General features: G+C 38.0%; 1 protein-coding gene across 2 annotated transcripts in view; it reads right to left on the bottom strand.

Moving 5' to 3' along the window:
* Positions 1 to 1,804: 1,804 nt before the first annotated feature.
* Positions 1,805 to 16,464, bottom strand: part of SH3YL1 (SH3 and SYLF domain containing 1) — a 28,004-nt gene continuing 13,344 nt past the window's right edge. Inside the window, exons 4-10 of one of the 2 annotated variants that reach the window (XM_081068145.1) lie at positions 15,007 to 15,071; positions 13,048 to 13,160; positions 11,904 to 12,032; positions 10,166 to 10,334; positions 9,459 to 9,537; positions 5,245 to 5,301; positions 1,805 to 2,179 (exon numbers count right to left, since the gene is read on the bottom strand). In XM_081068145.1, coding sequence (XP_080924271.1) covers positions 1,989 to 2,179; positions 5,245 to 5,301; positions 9,459 to 9,537; positions 10,166 to 10,334; positions 11,904 to 12,032; positions 13,048 to 13,160; positions 15,007 to 15,071 — 803 coding nt within the window. In that variant the 3' untranslated portion in view covers positions 1,805 to 1,988. Of the gene's footprint in view, positions 2,180 to 5,217; positions 5,302 to 9,458; positions 9,538 to 10,165; positions 10,335 to 11,903; positions 12,033 to 13,047; positions 13,161 to 15,006; positions 15,072 to 16,464 lie in introns of both variants that reach the window. The other variant, XM_081068144.1, reaches the window with a different exon arrangement.

Raw genomic sequence — 16,464 nt, 5'->3', positions numbered from 1 at the left:
TAAAGTGGATATCATCAAAATTAAAAACATCTGCTCTTTGGAATACACTATGGAGTGAATGAAAATATATGCCACAGAATAAAAGAAAATATTTGCACATTGATATCTCTGATTTTATTCAAAATATATATAGAAGTTACAAAATGCAATGAGAAACAAACCAATATAAAAATGGAAAAAATCAGATTGGACGGTTCATTAAAGAGGACACACAAATGGCAGATAAGGAAAGATGCTCAACGTCATTAGTCATTAGGGAAATAAAAATTGAAAAGGAACGAATAAAAGTAAATGACAGAGCAATTCAGATCTATTAGAATGATTACAATTGACAACACTGACAACACCAAGTGTTGGCCAGGATCTGAAGAACTGGAATTCTCAGACGCTGCGTTTGGAATGTAAAATGGTACAACCACTGTGGAAAGCAGCGAAGTTTCAGTAAACCATACACCTTCTGCTTCTGGGTATTTCGTCAAGAGAAATAAAGATGTCCACTCCTGCTCCTTCTATTCAACATAGTCCTGGAAGTCCTAGCCAGAGCATTTAGGCAAGAAAGAGAAATAAAAGGCATCCAAATTGGAAAGGAAGAAGCAAGTTTATCTGTTTGCAAACAACATGTTATTATACATAGAAAACCCTAAGTGCCCATCAATAGATGAATGAAGAATTCATATATAATACTATGTACTATATATACTATTCATATACTACATATAAATAGTATATAAATTATTTTTAGCCTTAAAAGGGAAATCCTGGAATTTGTGACAGTGTGAATGAATCTTGAGGGCACTATGCTAAGTGAAATGTCAAAGGAAGATAAATAATGTATGATCTCACTTATATGGAAATCTGCAAAAGCTGAATTCATACAAACAGTGTAGATTGGTAGTTACCAGGGATGTGGGACGGATAAATTAAGAGATATTAGTCAAAAGGTTTTAAAACCTTCCAGTTATAATAGGAATAAGTTCTGGTCATCTAATGTACAGCATGGTGACTCTGGTTGATAATATTGTGTTGTATAATTGAAATTTGCTAAGAGTAGAACTTAAGTGTTTTCACCAAAAAAAAAAAAAAAAAAGTATGTGAGATGATGGATGTGTTATTTACTCTATGAGAATCCTTTCACAATGTATCAAACGATCATTTGATTAATTATTTTACAATTTTATTTGTCAATTGTATATTAATAAAGCTGAAAAAAAGTTAGGCAGCCCAATCACGGAGGTGGGTTCTAACCCACAGACTAACCACAGGACCTGTGCTTACTTTACAAAAAGAAAATAAGAAAAACAAAATCATGACATTAACTTAGTATTTAAAAAAAACATTTATTTAGGGACAACTGAACCATGTCACCATAAGTTGATTCTACTGCTAGAAATGAACAAACATAACCTTATAAAGACAAAAGTTAATAAGATGTCATCTTTTAAAAATGCGTAGTGGTTGAACTTCTTTGTAACAGCATGTATCTACTATAAATGTCTATATACAATTTTTGAAGGTATAAGATAACTTATAAGGATTCATATTCTGATTAATACCTACAACTCTAAGTATTACTTACTATCCTATTTAAGCTGATTTCTTTTTCTCTAGTCACTTTGCAAATAGAAAAATATGGACTGGTATTCATGCCCCTACCTTAAGATATTCCGATTAGACAGTTACCAGATGAATGGCCAGATCAAACGCTCAGTGATGTTTGACAGTGAACACAAAGGAGCAGTGGCCGTATGAACCGAGGACCTTAACTATTAAATAGTAACATGATAAAATTAGAACAAAGGATTTAAAGGCACATAAGTTAGCCATTTTTATGTAAGAAACAACATTTTGTACATATCGGATAAGTGTTTATGGAAGAAACAGAAGTGTTTTAAAATTTACATTCAACATTGCTTAACTGGATAGTAAATCCTTTTAGTGCAGAAAGCATTTTTTTTTTTTAATTCTCAAAGAAGAAAATAATACAAATTTTAATTCATGGTAACATAGTTGGCCGGAAAAATACCCGTTTGACCTCGAAGCTTTCCTTCCCACCAGTCAAAATGAGAATCTGTCTTTGATACAACTATGATTCTGTCTCCAGTTTGAAAACTCAAATCCCCCGGCTGTTGTCCTTCAAAAGAATACAGTGCCGTCACTTCAATGGGTTGTTTCAAGTCGCCTAAAAAAAGACAAAAATATTTAAATTATCCATATTTTTATGGGAAAAACTGGGAGTATGTGTAGGTGTGATTCAAATCAGCAATTGAGGGTTCTTGGTGCCCGACAGCTGGCAGAGCCCCCAGGGATGGTCTGTGTGGTCTTCCTCACGCTATGAAACTTGTGTGTGCTCTGAAAGGAGCAAATATTTGGTAATAACATTTACTAAATCCACACAAGTCACACTGCATGTTGTTACATAGTTAACAATGTATTTAGCAAGTATTTGTGGTTATAATTGTTTGAATTTTGAATAATCTATATATTATTTGTTTTATTATTTTAATAGTCACAATGTCTCCATGAATTATAGCTATTAGAGAAAAGCTGATATTTACGCTCATAATTATATCATAAAAGATTCAATTATAAACCATGCTCTGTAGTCACTGGTTTTGAGGACTCTGGCTCAGATGGATGTAGTTTGCTGTTTCATCAACAGACATTCCTCCCCACACACCATGGCTGTTTTCATTTCTGTGCTTAATTGGTCCTTTCTCTCAAAACAGAGATTATATTCAAATTAGCGCATTAGGAGGCATGTCTACACATGTTTAACAAAAATTTCAACACAATGTGCAGAATTTAGTGTATTAGGTTCGTGCAAAAGTAATTGCAGCTTTTGCAATTAGTTTTAACCTTTTAAAACACAGTTACTTTTGCATCAACCTAATATTAAACTGGGAAAATACTTTGAGAATTGAATGGTCAAATGAGTAAAAGGCATTAAATATTATAAGCTGTATAACATCGTAAAAGCACAAACAGATACTTTCTGGGCAGTCAGCTCATATCACTGTTTCATATAATTTTGTGCACAAATTATGCAGTTAAAGGCTTGTGTTAAATGCATCTAAGAACAGATATATGGAAAACATGAATAACTGAATTCTAAAGTCAGTTATGTATTTGAACTTGTAATATAATAATAATATAACAAACTGAACTTGGCCTGTCAGTAAGAAATAAAAATAGTCAATTGTTTAATTAAACTCCCTTAACTGAAACACTGAAATTGTAGCCACACAAGATGGTGCTACAGGTCTTTCTGTGAAGCCTATGCCATGCAGTTCTTTGAATCCTAAAGAAATAATCTTTATAATAACAACATAAGTACATGAGAGATACTACTAGTAAAATTAGTTTTTTCTATAATACAAAGAGTTCTGCATATTTTTATATTTCATACTATATTTACTTTAGTCTATCAATTTGAAGGAAGAAGTTTAAAAGAATGTCACAAAAAGAATACAGTTTTGATGTGGTCTGGATATAGACCAGTTAAGTCATACTGACATGTGTTGCTGGTCAGTGTTGTGCAGGGAAGGAGCCATGGAGCCACCCTGAGACTAGTGCTCAGGTCGGTCTCACCACAGCCTCATTAGATCAGAGAATGTAAGTTAATGCTAAAGAAGCATCATTCTGAAAATCATTTTTTAATCAATAATTGTATTTGCGACCTCCATATATGAAGCTCAATCTCGATTAACAAACTCAGACCAGGAAACCCTCAAGTGCCTCCTCCTCCTTCCGCTGGTCTCCCAGACGCGCTGGGTGACAGAGAGAAGTGAGAGTGCTTGTGACTATCCACGGATGTTGGGAAGCCACGGCCACCTAGCTGCCTGCACGCCCACGTTTGTCCTGTGTTTGCAGAGGGAGAGACACACAGGGAAGACGGTCCCCGTGCTTGCAGGCGTCACTGTCTGGCGAGCTGGCCTATGACAGGCGCCGACAAGCCCCCGACACACCCTCCTCCAGTGAGGCAGGTACAGAATCCCCACGGAGACCTGCACGTGTCTAGGGGGTGACACTGACTGCCGGAAGTCGCATTTAGGTCCGCCCCTGTCTCGAGAGCCTTCTTAGGGCTCCTTTCTTATCATTACACTTTCTCTCGGCGCCTTTGAAGAGATATTGCTAAGATTTATCAGGTGCCCAGGTGCAGACTTGAGAGAAACTGGAGAAAAGGGGCGCTAGTTCCCGCAGTCACAGCGGCAGCCTGGGGTCCAACAGGCCCTGCTCTCTAGTTGCCACCGGCCCTGCCGCCTTGGTGCCCCCCAGCAAGTTCCGCTTGTCTGTTGACCTTGTCAAATTCAAGAATCCCTTTAACTGCAGGAGAACTAGTCCAGGTCTAATCATAGCAGAGCCTTCAAAGATAAAAAGACTGTGATGGAAACCAGATGTGTACGCTGCTTTGGTACAAACATTTGTATCTTAACCTCTTTTGCTCCTAAAGGACATGTACCCAATGGTCAAACTTTTGACAATCTCAGTAATTTTTGCAAATCACAAAGAGCAAAATATGTTTTTTACAACCTGGCAGAGCTTTGTTAGTAAGTCCAAGACCACAGCACCTCCCACTGATAAGCCCGAGGCCATCACACCCACCCACACACAGCAGGAGCTCAGTGGGTCAGGGACAGTCACCAGAGACCGTAGCAGGAGGAAAGTCAGATACCTTAACCCAGCAGGAAAAGGTTGACTTCTGCTCAGGGGACTCTGCTTGAGAGATATTTTTGAAATATTTGTATAAATTTTAAAAAATGGGTGCCTAATTACCTTGAGACTCTATTCACATGAAACAGGTATTGCATTAATCGCAATAGTTTAATGCAGTAGTAAATAGTTCTGTGACTCCAGTGACAAAAGATGAGGTAAAAAATTAGGCGACTTTATAACTGCTTAATCTTTGCCCTCATTTTTTGTCCCACTGGCATTTCTAAATAATTGCTTAATTCTTTGAGAGAACATTTTCTAAAGAATATTAAAGTAAGACAGGTTGAAGGACTATTTTTATCTGTTTCGGTTTCCAAATCCCTCTCATTTCCTCAAATTAAAAGGAAGTAAGAGAACAAAAGCATAGCATATTTTAGATGAAGTACTTTTCAAAATAATGGGGAGATCCTATGAATCAAAGAAGGGGTGCTGAACACGTTCCCAGACATTTTCACAACCTGCCAGATTAATTAGAGAGTTTGTGATTATAAGATGGATGTAAATTACTTTTAACATATAGATATTTTTCTTTACCAACTCTCTCATTATAGCCAGAAAGTTCAGGATACAGCCTGCATTCGTTTCTGTTACCTGCAAAAAAAGGGGGAACATTTAGAAAACTTATTAGTTTATAGTATATAAGATACCCAAGAATGTCAAATCTTGTCCTTGCTAAGCAAATAGTATAAATCACTATAATTGATAGAAATATCATTATTTGATCATGCTGGCAAGAATTGCCTGAATAAATTCAGAAAATACACCAAATATAAGGCAGATGGTAAACATCTCATAGCACAGGCTGAGAAGCACATGAAGCACAGTGCGTGGCTTCGCCCTCATACACCTGTGGGAAACACGGACACATCCTTCTCCAGAAGTGATCATAAAACACCCGAACATAAAAAGCCTGTAACCCCCAAGCCAGTGATTTTCGACAATCCTTGCTGGCTTAACCCTAAAATAATTTTTAAACAGCATGTATTCACTTGTATATTCTTTAATTAACACCTAAAAATGCTCAACACAAGCTCAGCAGTTGTAAAGGGCACACTTTTTAGAATATTTCATTATCAGTTATTTAGTATATGTGCTGCCGAAGCGAGCACTCATTATCAGTTATTTAAATTAAATAATCATATCTCTCTTTTTTGGATAAAAGAATCAAATATTTTAGTGACCTGAAACCAACCGTCATTCATTAAAGAAAATCAAGTTTTTTTTCAATAGTCAGAAATTAAGTAATACTCATTTTTAATCTTCAGATCTTATTTCCATGCCATTTGTCCCAAAGATTTTATACTACTGTATTATTATATTTTCTGTGTAACAGTTTCTACAAAAAGAATTTGTACATAAATTACGTTTTTAAATATTATTTTAAGTAAGCACAAATCTCTATTAAATAACTTCTTGTAGATAAGTTATCATTATAATCATTATTTGTACACAATTGACAAAATCTTAAATATATTATAAATTTGTTAACTTACTAAAAATAAAAGTAAAATTTTATTTGAACTGCATTTCAATATATGGACGAGACTTAAAATTAGTTGATGTACACAGGATGACTATTTCTTATTTCCAGAATGACATAGGTTCAACATCAAATTCTATTTTAATATTCTTTTTTAAAGATACAGGTACAAAGAAAGCTCGTTATTATAAAAACTAAAGAGGGCTAGAAGGAAATATTTTACAGCAATGTAACAATTTTTTTATGTTCAATCTGAGATACAGGTGAAAAAAATCACATAGTTATGTATCATCACAACAATAATAAAGCATTATTTATCAAATAATAAAATATTGCAACTTATTGTTTTGGTAATAGCTGCATGATTCTTAAATGATATTACTATATAACATATATAATATGTAATGATAAAAATATATAATGGAAACCACCAGATCTAGAAAAGTATTTCCTATTCATCAGAACCATTTACTAACAACATATTTCAAATTGGATCATTGTTCTCATTTTGGGAGACAATGCAGCATAATAAGATTCAGGATGATTTGGGGTTTGCTTTTCTTATTCAAGTGCAGAAAAAAAACAAAACCTATTATAAAAGGATTGGAGACAGAGAGGACAGCCTGCAAGGCATGTTCTCAGCTGCATTAGTTTGAAAAAAGAACATATCTGGGAGCTGCAGATCTGGAAACTGTATCTCTTCAGTAATCAATGCCCACATGCCCTTCGGCAGTCTCTGTGTTCATTGAGCCTCGATGGTAGCCGCATGAAGCCCACTGACATAACAAGGTTATGGGCACGTACAATGTAGTATGTAGAATGTAGACTGTAGCATGTAAAATGTAGTAATAAACATTGGCAGGGTAAAAAAAAAACAACAAACATTGGCAGGGTGGGGAAGAGGGCACAGTTATCTTTAGGAATCTATTTTTAAAACTGACTAGAAATCAGAGATTTGGGATAGGTGACTAGATATAAGACAAAAAATATGCAAATTAAGACTTTCTCAACTATAAAAATAAACACTCAAAAAATAGAAATGGAAAAGTACATTTCATTCACCACAGCAAACCAAAACAGTATTTAGAAATAAATTTAACAAGAAAGGCACAGAAACTATGAAATCTTGGGAAATACATAACTTAATATCTCAACATATGGAAAGCATAAAATGGGAAGATTATCATACAAATGACAAATTAATTAATTTATACATGTAATGTTGTTATAATACTTCAAAAGCATAGAATAAATATAAGTACATATTATTTTAACTAGAACTGCATATCAGGAAAGAGGAGAATTGATAAAATGATTTTAAAGTAGATGAAGAATATGTGTCAGTAATTACAAAAATAAAATTAATGCCAGAAAATCTAGGAGACCATAAATGAAATCTTGTATAGGAGGTAGCAAGACCTTAACCACAACTAAAAATTATAAAACCTTTTAAAAATAGATGATAGACATGTTTTACATAAAAATTAAAAATATATGAAAATAGGATCAACAGACAAATGATATATGTAGAAAAAAATTTGTGACCCAAATAATAGACAAAACCTTTATATACAAAGCACTTTTACAAATTGAAAAGGCAACAAGTATTCTAACAGAAAAAATGAGTGAAATCAATACACTTTTCAGAAAAAATTAAATCTAAAACACCAGCAGTTATACCGTTTCCCCGAAAATTAAACCTAGCTGGACAATCAGCTCTAATGCGTCTTTGGGAGCAAAAATTAACATAAGACCTGGTATTATATTACTACATTATATTATATTACCCCGTCTTATAGCAAAATAAGACCGGTCTTATATTATTTTTTGCTCCCAAAGACACATTAGACCTGATTATCCAGCTAGGTCTTATTTTCGGGGAAACACCATATGAAGAAATGCTTAAATCACTAACAGACAGGGGCAAATACAACCCAATTAACAAGGAGATCTAACCAACCCACAGACTCACAAATACTTCAAAACATCCCAACTCTATCAGTGGTGAAGAAAATATATGGTGGGAAATGTTGTGGTGGGGGGGTGCACCTGGTGGGGGGTGTACGTGGTGGGGAGTGTACAGTGGGGTTTGCAGAAACGTGCGCAGGCGACCAGGAAAACTGGCAGAGACAGCAGTCATTGTGCCACGTGGGGGCAGCACCATGGGTCCAGGTGTCAAGAGACATGAGATGGTGGGAAACAGCCGACAGACGGGGCCTGGGGACCAGAGGCCACGCGGGCGTTAGTGAGGAGGGGGCAAGAGGGACACCCCCTCTGAGAATCCCTTGTTAAGACAAAGGAGGTCCGTGCCTAAGGGAAGTACTTTTCAATCTACTCTGACAAGGAATCGCCATTGAGGACTAACATAGGATTTTATATGTGGATGATACAGGTGCCTAGTCTCTTAGTGAGGAAATTTTAGAAACATTGTGTGTGTTAACACATACACATGGGTCATACCAAAAATAAAACACTTAGTGTTCATGTCTTGTTCCTCAGTGGAAATGTGAGTGTAAGCAAGTCACTGCGCTGACCACGAGGCAGAAAGAGACGCCGCCCTTGGAAGAAGGCAGCAAGCTGGCTCCTGAGGAGTGTGGGGGAGCCGGGTGTGGGCAAGCTGGAGCCCAGCCAGGAAAATGGGAGGCGCCTGGACGTGGGGCAGAACGTGAAGGGGCTGGGGGGACAAGTTTGCAGCAAAGCAGCCCATCATTCCACACTACGTCACCTGCTTTAACATATTGATAATTAGCGCTGACCTCTGTATGTGAACAGCACAATTCCAAGAGTGACAGCCATAAAAACGGGTGATGGAAAGAGGGGTAAAGGGCAGAACGTGGTGCTGTGTCGTTCCGTCCATTTCCACACCATCTTGTGAAAAATCCTGAGGTCCCAAGAATGTGTGATAAAACTATATTTACTAAATATAAATCTATGACTATATAAGAAAAATAAGCTTATTTTGTTCCCATTTTAAATCAGCAGGATAACAGTGTCTGGAAAAAATGACAAATGCGAAAAACTTTAAAGATAAATCTCTTTGTAAGTTGGAGAAAGAATTTTCTGAATGAGAACAGAAGTTGTACCAAATTATAGCAATGATAATTTGTTTTATGAATTTAGAAGAGACTAAGCATTTGTTTTCTTCCTTTAATACCCATTAGTTCTTTTATTTGACTCTAAAGTTTAATAATGTAGCTTGATTTCTTCACAATAATTTTTAATAATTGCTTAATTATAATTGTATTTGAATCATGACAAAAATATTTACTTTGCGAGCTGGTGTTCAGACGGACTTGTGCAGATGACTGCTGGGGCCTTGACAGTGGTTTGGGAGGCAGTTCTTTAGCCTGGGAGGAACGAGAAATGCACAGTCTTAAAACCCTGCTCTTACGTAGGAGCACATAAGGCTTTTCCCCACAGAGGCTGACTGGCAGACTCCATCCCACACACGTGTGAACGAGGCGCCGTGTGCACTGCTTGGGGCTATACTAGGGTGAGTGGCTGACATCACACAGATGTTGACGGGGTGCTGACCCTTCTGGGACAGAAACGGCCACAGCCTGGCACCCAGACAACCTGTCAGCTGCAGTGACAACTGAAACCCTGAGTCACTTTGCATTCTGTACGATGGGCATCCAGCGACCTGAAAGGGGGCTGTGGGCCGAGGTGGCCAAGACACGCAAAAGCCTGCTGGCCTTTGGAGGCCTCCGTATTAGCAGCTTTTCTTAGCGCCAGCAGCTGGCATTACAGAGTTCTAGCTGCAGAGAGATGCGATCATGGAAAACAAACTATGTTTCTCCTTGAAATCTGTACAGATGACAAATCAAGGTTGTATGACATTTTCACAAGAACTTGACGTGAATGAACTAACAAGGGGGGTAAGTCAGTGATCAGGAACCTGCTGTCAAGGACAGAATATCCTACATAAAGAAGTGTCCTGAGACTGCTGAGAGAGCCGTGAAAACCAGACCCTACCGAAGCCTTCCTCTGCTCCCTCGCCGCTCTTCTCACGTTGGTCCGTTGGCCTTCATTTTCATACTTTTCAGTAAAGGAATCAAGAATTTCATAAAGATCTTCTGCTTGAGCAGGCCGTGGTATATCTCCAAATAAAATGTCATAAGCTCGAATATCTTGACAATAAAATCTAATGAGAAATATCAAATTAAGAACACTTCTTTTATAGACATAGATCTTTGTAGAGTTAAACATGGGACTTGTGTGTACTTACATATGGCGCTTCATATATACTACTTTTCAAACACTAACTACAAGACATACCCCATGTGAAACCCCTAAATTCACCCCCTTGAAGTGCACCTACGGAGGCAACCACCGTAAACAGTCTGACATGCATATCCTCCCGCAAAAAAATATAAAGCACATCACATATACGTGCAAACAATTATACACACACACATCTCCACACTTCTGCAAATATACCTACAAGCACACACAATTTTATAGCTTTTTACCTGTTAAGTGTCTTAATAACACTGACCTTAACAACTTTGTGCCAACATGTACGGCTTTGGAATTTCTTTAAAATATGTATTTGCTTCAAAATCATATAAAGATTTGCCTCACATGTTTGGAAGCGCTGTGATTGAATAAGTGTATTTGTTACAGTTTTTCCAGAATTTGGGTGAACTTTAGTGGGAAAGTCTTCCCAAGGTTTGAGATCAGAAGCTTCTCAAAGCATTCTTAACATGTATTTCTCAAATCTGCAAAACATCTCTCCTGACTTTGTAAGATGAATAGTTCCACAGGCCTGTATTTCCCTCCATTCCTATTTTCTACCTTTTGTGGTTTACACTGAATAGTATCACACGTGCTACTGGGTTCTTGAGTGAATCGGCCCAGTAAACTTTGTACATGCTTTTCTCTCTTATAAGGGTGGGTCTGTGTGCTGTAAACCACCTGCCACGTCAGCTCCATCAGGCTCATGGTTGGTGGCATTTCTGCCAGGTTCTGGAAGAAGCCCTGTCAGCCTTAGCTTTTTATCTTTTTCTGGGCAATCTGACACATTTTAGAGGAAATTTGGAAGAGACTCTTTGGAAAAATTAGTGAGTGCTAGTTTATAGTGGAAGTTCCTGTTGGCCTGTTAGGATTCTTCCAAATCTTTTTTTTTTTTTTTTTAAGTCAAAAGTGGGTTCTATTTTATGGAAGAAAGACAAAAGCAGACTATAATAATAAAAACCTCTTATAATGAGAAACATTTTGATTGACCCATAAGTTGAAACTGGCATGTACGTCTGCAAATGTTCAAAAAAAGTATTTAATATGATACATCTAAATAATAGAATATTATGTAGCCATTAACATACGTTTATGATTCTTATAATGCTAAATGGCAAAATAGGATTTACAACTGAATCTAGTATGATACAATCACATAAGGCAAAACAAAAGAAAATTATGCTTAGGAAATTGATGTGAGGGAACAAAGCAAAATGTGAACAATCTTAGAGGGATGAAGCGGTTTTTCTCCCTTTTAACTTTTTTGTGTTTTCTAAATTTTTTATAGGTACATATTATTTTATATTGAATTTTTAAATAAAGAAATATACACTCATAGCCATATGCTGTTGATTTAAAAAGAACACACAGAAGTACTCTGTAAACTACGAAGAACTGTTACTACCTAAATCTTTGAAGTATCATTTTCTCATAACACTGTCTTTAAATCACTTAGCATTATTTGGCTGGCACTTACTTTCGATTAGTTTCTTTCCTTTCAATCAAACAGCTACCTTCTAAACTTATGCCAGCAAAGAGTCCTCTTGATTTGCAGTACGTAAAGACAGCGGCAGAACTTCTTAAGGCGACATTCCCTTCCAAATTCCTGCAAAACAGAAGGGTTGGCAGCACGGAACTCTGAGAGGCTCCCCACCTGAGGGTCCTATTTGACCAGCCCCGTACTTCTGACAGGGAAGAGTTTCCTATACCCTTCTCCCATCCAAGGCTTAACCAGGCTCGACCCTGCTTAGCTTCCGAGGTCACACAAGGCCTGTGCTCAGGGTGGCCTGGCCCTAGACCCTTGCATGCCACTGTGCTGTGGGCATGCTGTGCTTGCTATTGGCCCAAGCCGGGTGCTGCCAGGGGTTCAGGGGAAGGGCTTGAACCCCTGAAGGGGTTCAGGGGGACAGTCTGTAAAACTGTCACAGGAGGATGTGACAGACCAGAGGACTGCGTCACGGGGAATACCCATAACGCGTTTAGTTTCCAGCTTTGTCTTCCTTTCCTAAAACAGGGAACTACATCTCAAGAGTACTAGAGACTGTGGATTCTTCTCACGCCGAGTATTTTCATGGGCCTTGGAAACCTTTCTAGATGATTTTACTGTGTAACTTCTATAAACAGTCTGGGTTTAAAATATTCCTAAATTGCTCAGTTAACACAAGAATATTACTTTATTAATAGGGAAGGAAAATCCACTGTACGTATTTTAAACAATACTCAAGTAAAATACTTCCATTTCAATTTTTCATAATTTAGTTGGAAAAAAAGCCTTTTCTTTCCTAATTAATGGTGACCTTTATCAGTGAATTAAATTTGACTTGCTTTAGCTCCTTCCAAACTTAATGTAAATTTTATATTCAATTGAAGTAGATAAATTGGCCTGCATTTCAGAAATATTTAGTTTCCTGTTGCGTGTGCTAGTTTCAGATTTTCTTATTTTATCTCCATGCCTGTGTTTTATAAATTTCTTATTCGTAAGCAAACTCAAACTTTCTGGGAGACATGTAAATCATAAATTTGTTTCATTTTAATTCAAGTTTCCTCTGAATGTATAACAATATATAGTTTTTAAACCTCTTCAATCCAACAGCTCTTCAAAAGTATTTTACAGTACTCACCTTCCCAGGGGCCCGACTGCCACAGTAAAATTCCCTCCAAGTGTTAGGTTACCACCTTTTGCAAAAGCTTCTACTGCTCTGTCATAATTCAGAATAATTACCAAATCTGATACCTAAAATGTAGAAACCCATATATTAAAAAATAACTGTTTCAATATTATTCAAAATATATGCTGATTAAAACTCCAATATACTACAAATAATGTAGCAACATTTCAGTGTAGACAGAGAGAGAATATGAAAGAAGGGTCATATTTTTATTTTGAGCTGAGGATATAAGCAGCTAATATTTCCACGGATAATTGTAGCAAACACTTCTGAGCATTCAGTGTGCACATGCTCTGAGGTGTTCAAACACTATCAACTTTAGGCTTCTAAACAATCTGGCAATGTACTTGGTGACAGAGGTCTAGTGAGGTGAGGTAAACTGCCACAGTGATAATCAGAAGAGCTCAAACAGAGATCTGTGGGAAAGACCAAAAGTCTCTCTGAAACACAGCACTAAAAAATGCCAAACAAAGGACGCACAACTAGGAGGAGGGTCCTAAGGTCGGGGATATGCTGGGACCCTAATGACACTTTCCACACTGGAGCAGTGACAGCCTCCCTCCAGGGCTACAGGATGGAAATGATTATGTAAGACATTATGGAAGTTTCCTAGAAATGTGAGCTATTGTTAGTTATTCCATTCTGTATTACAACAGAAGAGCAGACAATTATTCGAGTATCCAATAGTATGAATCGGTTCAGTGAGTGCTTTCTGTGTACTTGAAAGCACAACCCTAGGTGGCAGCAGTATTGTTAAGACCATATCTTACAGATAAAGGAACTGAGATTCAGTCCCAGTTTTAGTGGAGACTCTCATTTTAGTAGCTAATAATTAAACTTACTGCAGTCATTATTAGTTAGTCTCTCACCATTTTTGAAATAAATGATATTTGACACTGATTCTCAAAGCACGTCCCGGCCTCACTTGGAGTCAGAAGGATGTGGAAGGAGTGGGCTGTATGTAACTCAGTGCCACTTGTCCTCTGTGTCGGCAGGTGTGGGCAGCCAGACACCACAGCTGATGAAAACATGCTTTCCACAAGAGGGAGGGATTTGTGAAGACTGATTTGGTTGATGCACAATAAAAAGGCAGTCATCATGAGCAAAACTATGTTTCTCTTTTTATAATACAGACGTATGCAGCAGTGAGTAAAGAAGGTCAAAAAAAGATGAAAGAAGAGTTATGGAAATACTTTCTCCTAATAAGGCCGAGGGAATTTAAAACTGTGGAAACAGAGCAAATTCATGAAAGGATACCTGAAGAAGAAATTGGCTGAAATTTGAGAAGACAATGATTTGAGAGTATCAGGAGATTTGATTTACCAAACACTTAGCAATAAAGCAACAGATGAAAGGTCAATAGTATGCAGCAGGTGATCTCTATGCACCAGACCTCTGCAAACAAGTATATTCTAGTGGAATTTCTCAGCCATTTGACAGAAGCCATAACCGTTAGGACCAAAGTTAGAAAAGGAAACAATACAAAGTCAACCTTTACTTAAAGAATTTGAAGTCACTTGAATATTGGTTGTAACGAAACTGGGCTTTGACACAGGATGATGCTCTGTGTTAAGCAACTTTTACTGAGCCCAGGCATGGTCATGGAGCACGGGGGACAAGCAATTGCGCAGTTAGCAGCATACGCTGCCGATCCTAGTTTGTCAGATTTGAGACACAGCTGTTCCACAGATGTGCTAACAGACGGTGAATGAAAAATAATTCTACTCTAAATGAAAGAAAAATGGTAAACATTAGCTAGTTTTCAGCTAGTTAATCATGAAGAAAATAAAAGGGAACCATTTCCACAGGTGGTAAAATAAGAATTGTAGGAAATCTCTCAGCTTTCATGTATGAAGTTTCAGCTGCTTTTAGAGAACACGGCAATTGTATGCACACACATCACCCACTTACCTCGATTCCTATCTCAAGCCCTCCACCGAGCCCAGCTATACCAATGGCTGAAGGCGCAGACCATTCTAATAAAAACAAATGAACATTAACATTAAATCCCTTGTCACATGGAAAAATGCTTAAATGAGAATGAATAGTGTTTCTTTTTAAAGTAATAAGAATGTCGCATTTTCCTTAATGCTTTTAAATGTTCTTTAATAAACATATATAGTTTTTTAAGTTAAAAATATTTGAAAAGTATTAGATATTTGTTATGGGCCTCTTAGACTCACAGATGCCTGTTCTGATTTTTCTTGACAAACATGCCTAATACCAAACTGTTGAATTTTCACCAACTAAACATACATAGCATTTGATAACCTCAACAATTAATAGTTCATAATGCTTTACAAAATAATTGAGCAGTAATTCTAGTCTTTAGTTATTTTATCATAGATATAAAAGAACAAAAGGATTGAAAGCATTTAGGTTAAACAAGTCTAGAAAAATGTTAATTTGACTGGGGGGGGGGTGGGATAGTCGAGATACAGTAATTTCTTTAAATGCTTGTTAGCTCCCTAACCCTAACTGCTCTTACTACCAGGTATTTCCAGATACTAAGATACTGCTTGAGTATACCCAGGACTAATCTGTCCAGGCTTAGAGGAGTTTTGATTATAGAAATTAGTGTTTTATAATCCCAAAGTTATTTTCCATTTCCTATGTTAGGAACTGTCCCTGTTCCTATCTGGTTGGGGTCTGGGAATGTGCTGTGACTCATTTGGGCAGCTTTTAAATTGCCCTCTGCAGAGTGAGCAGCTGCTCCTGGGCAATATGGGAGAGAGAGAGGTCGGCATTTAATCCAGGGAAAGGTGCTCCTGAGGCTATGAGCGAAGCCCCAGATGTAGGCAGCGCCTGCACCTGTTCAGGCAGTCACTCTGTCAGGGGACCTACAAGGCTGGGCCTTCTTACAGCCACAGGGCCCATCCCTTGAATGTGCCCCCACTTTGGTTGTGTTGCTGAGAAGTCAGCCCATCAAAATTTGGGTGGTGGGCTGGCCCAGTGGCTCAGGTAGTTGGAGCGCCATGCTCCTAATGTCGAAGTCGCCGGTTCTATTCCCACGTGGGCCGGCAGCCATCATGAGTGGCCGGCAGATAGTCCTGTGAGCTCTGGCAGCTGGTCCCGTGAGCTGCTGTGAGTGGGCGACTGACGACTGGTGACCGACTGCCTCAGCCAAGGGGAGCACAAGGCTCATAATACCAGCATGGGCCAGGGAGCTGTGTCCTACATGACTAGGCTGAGGAACAACTGCTTGAAACGGTGTGTGGGGAGAGGCGGAAAAGGGGGGGGGGGAATTTGGGTGGTGTTTGAGGTGAAGAGAATTCTGTCGTTTTGTTTCACAACGCAGCACTGAGCTCTGAGCTGATCACAGATTCTGAGACTCACTCCCTGTGGGGGCATGTTGCAGAAGTAATGGGC

Source organism: Rhinolophus hipposideros (genome assembly GCF_964194185.1).
Source record: "Rhinolophus hipposideros genome assembly, chromosome: 12".
Classification (NCBI taxonomy): Eukaryota; Metazoa; Chordata; class Mammalia; order Chiroptera; family Rhinolophidae; genus Rhinolophus; species Rhinolophus hipposideros.
This window is presented reverse-complemented; position numbering and strand designations above follow the sequence as displayed.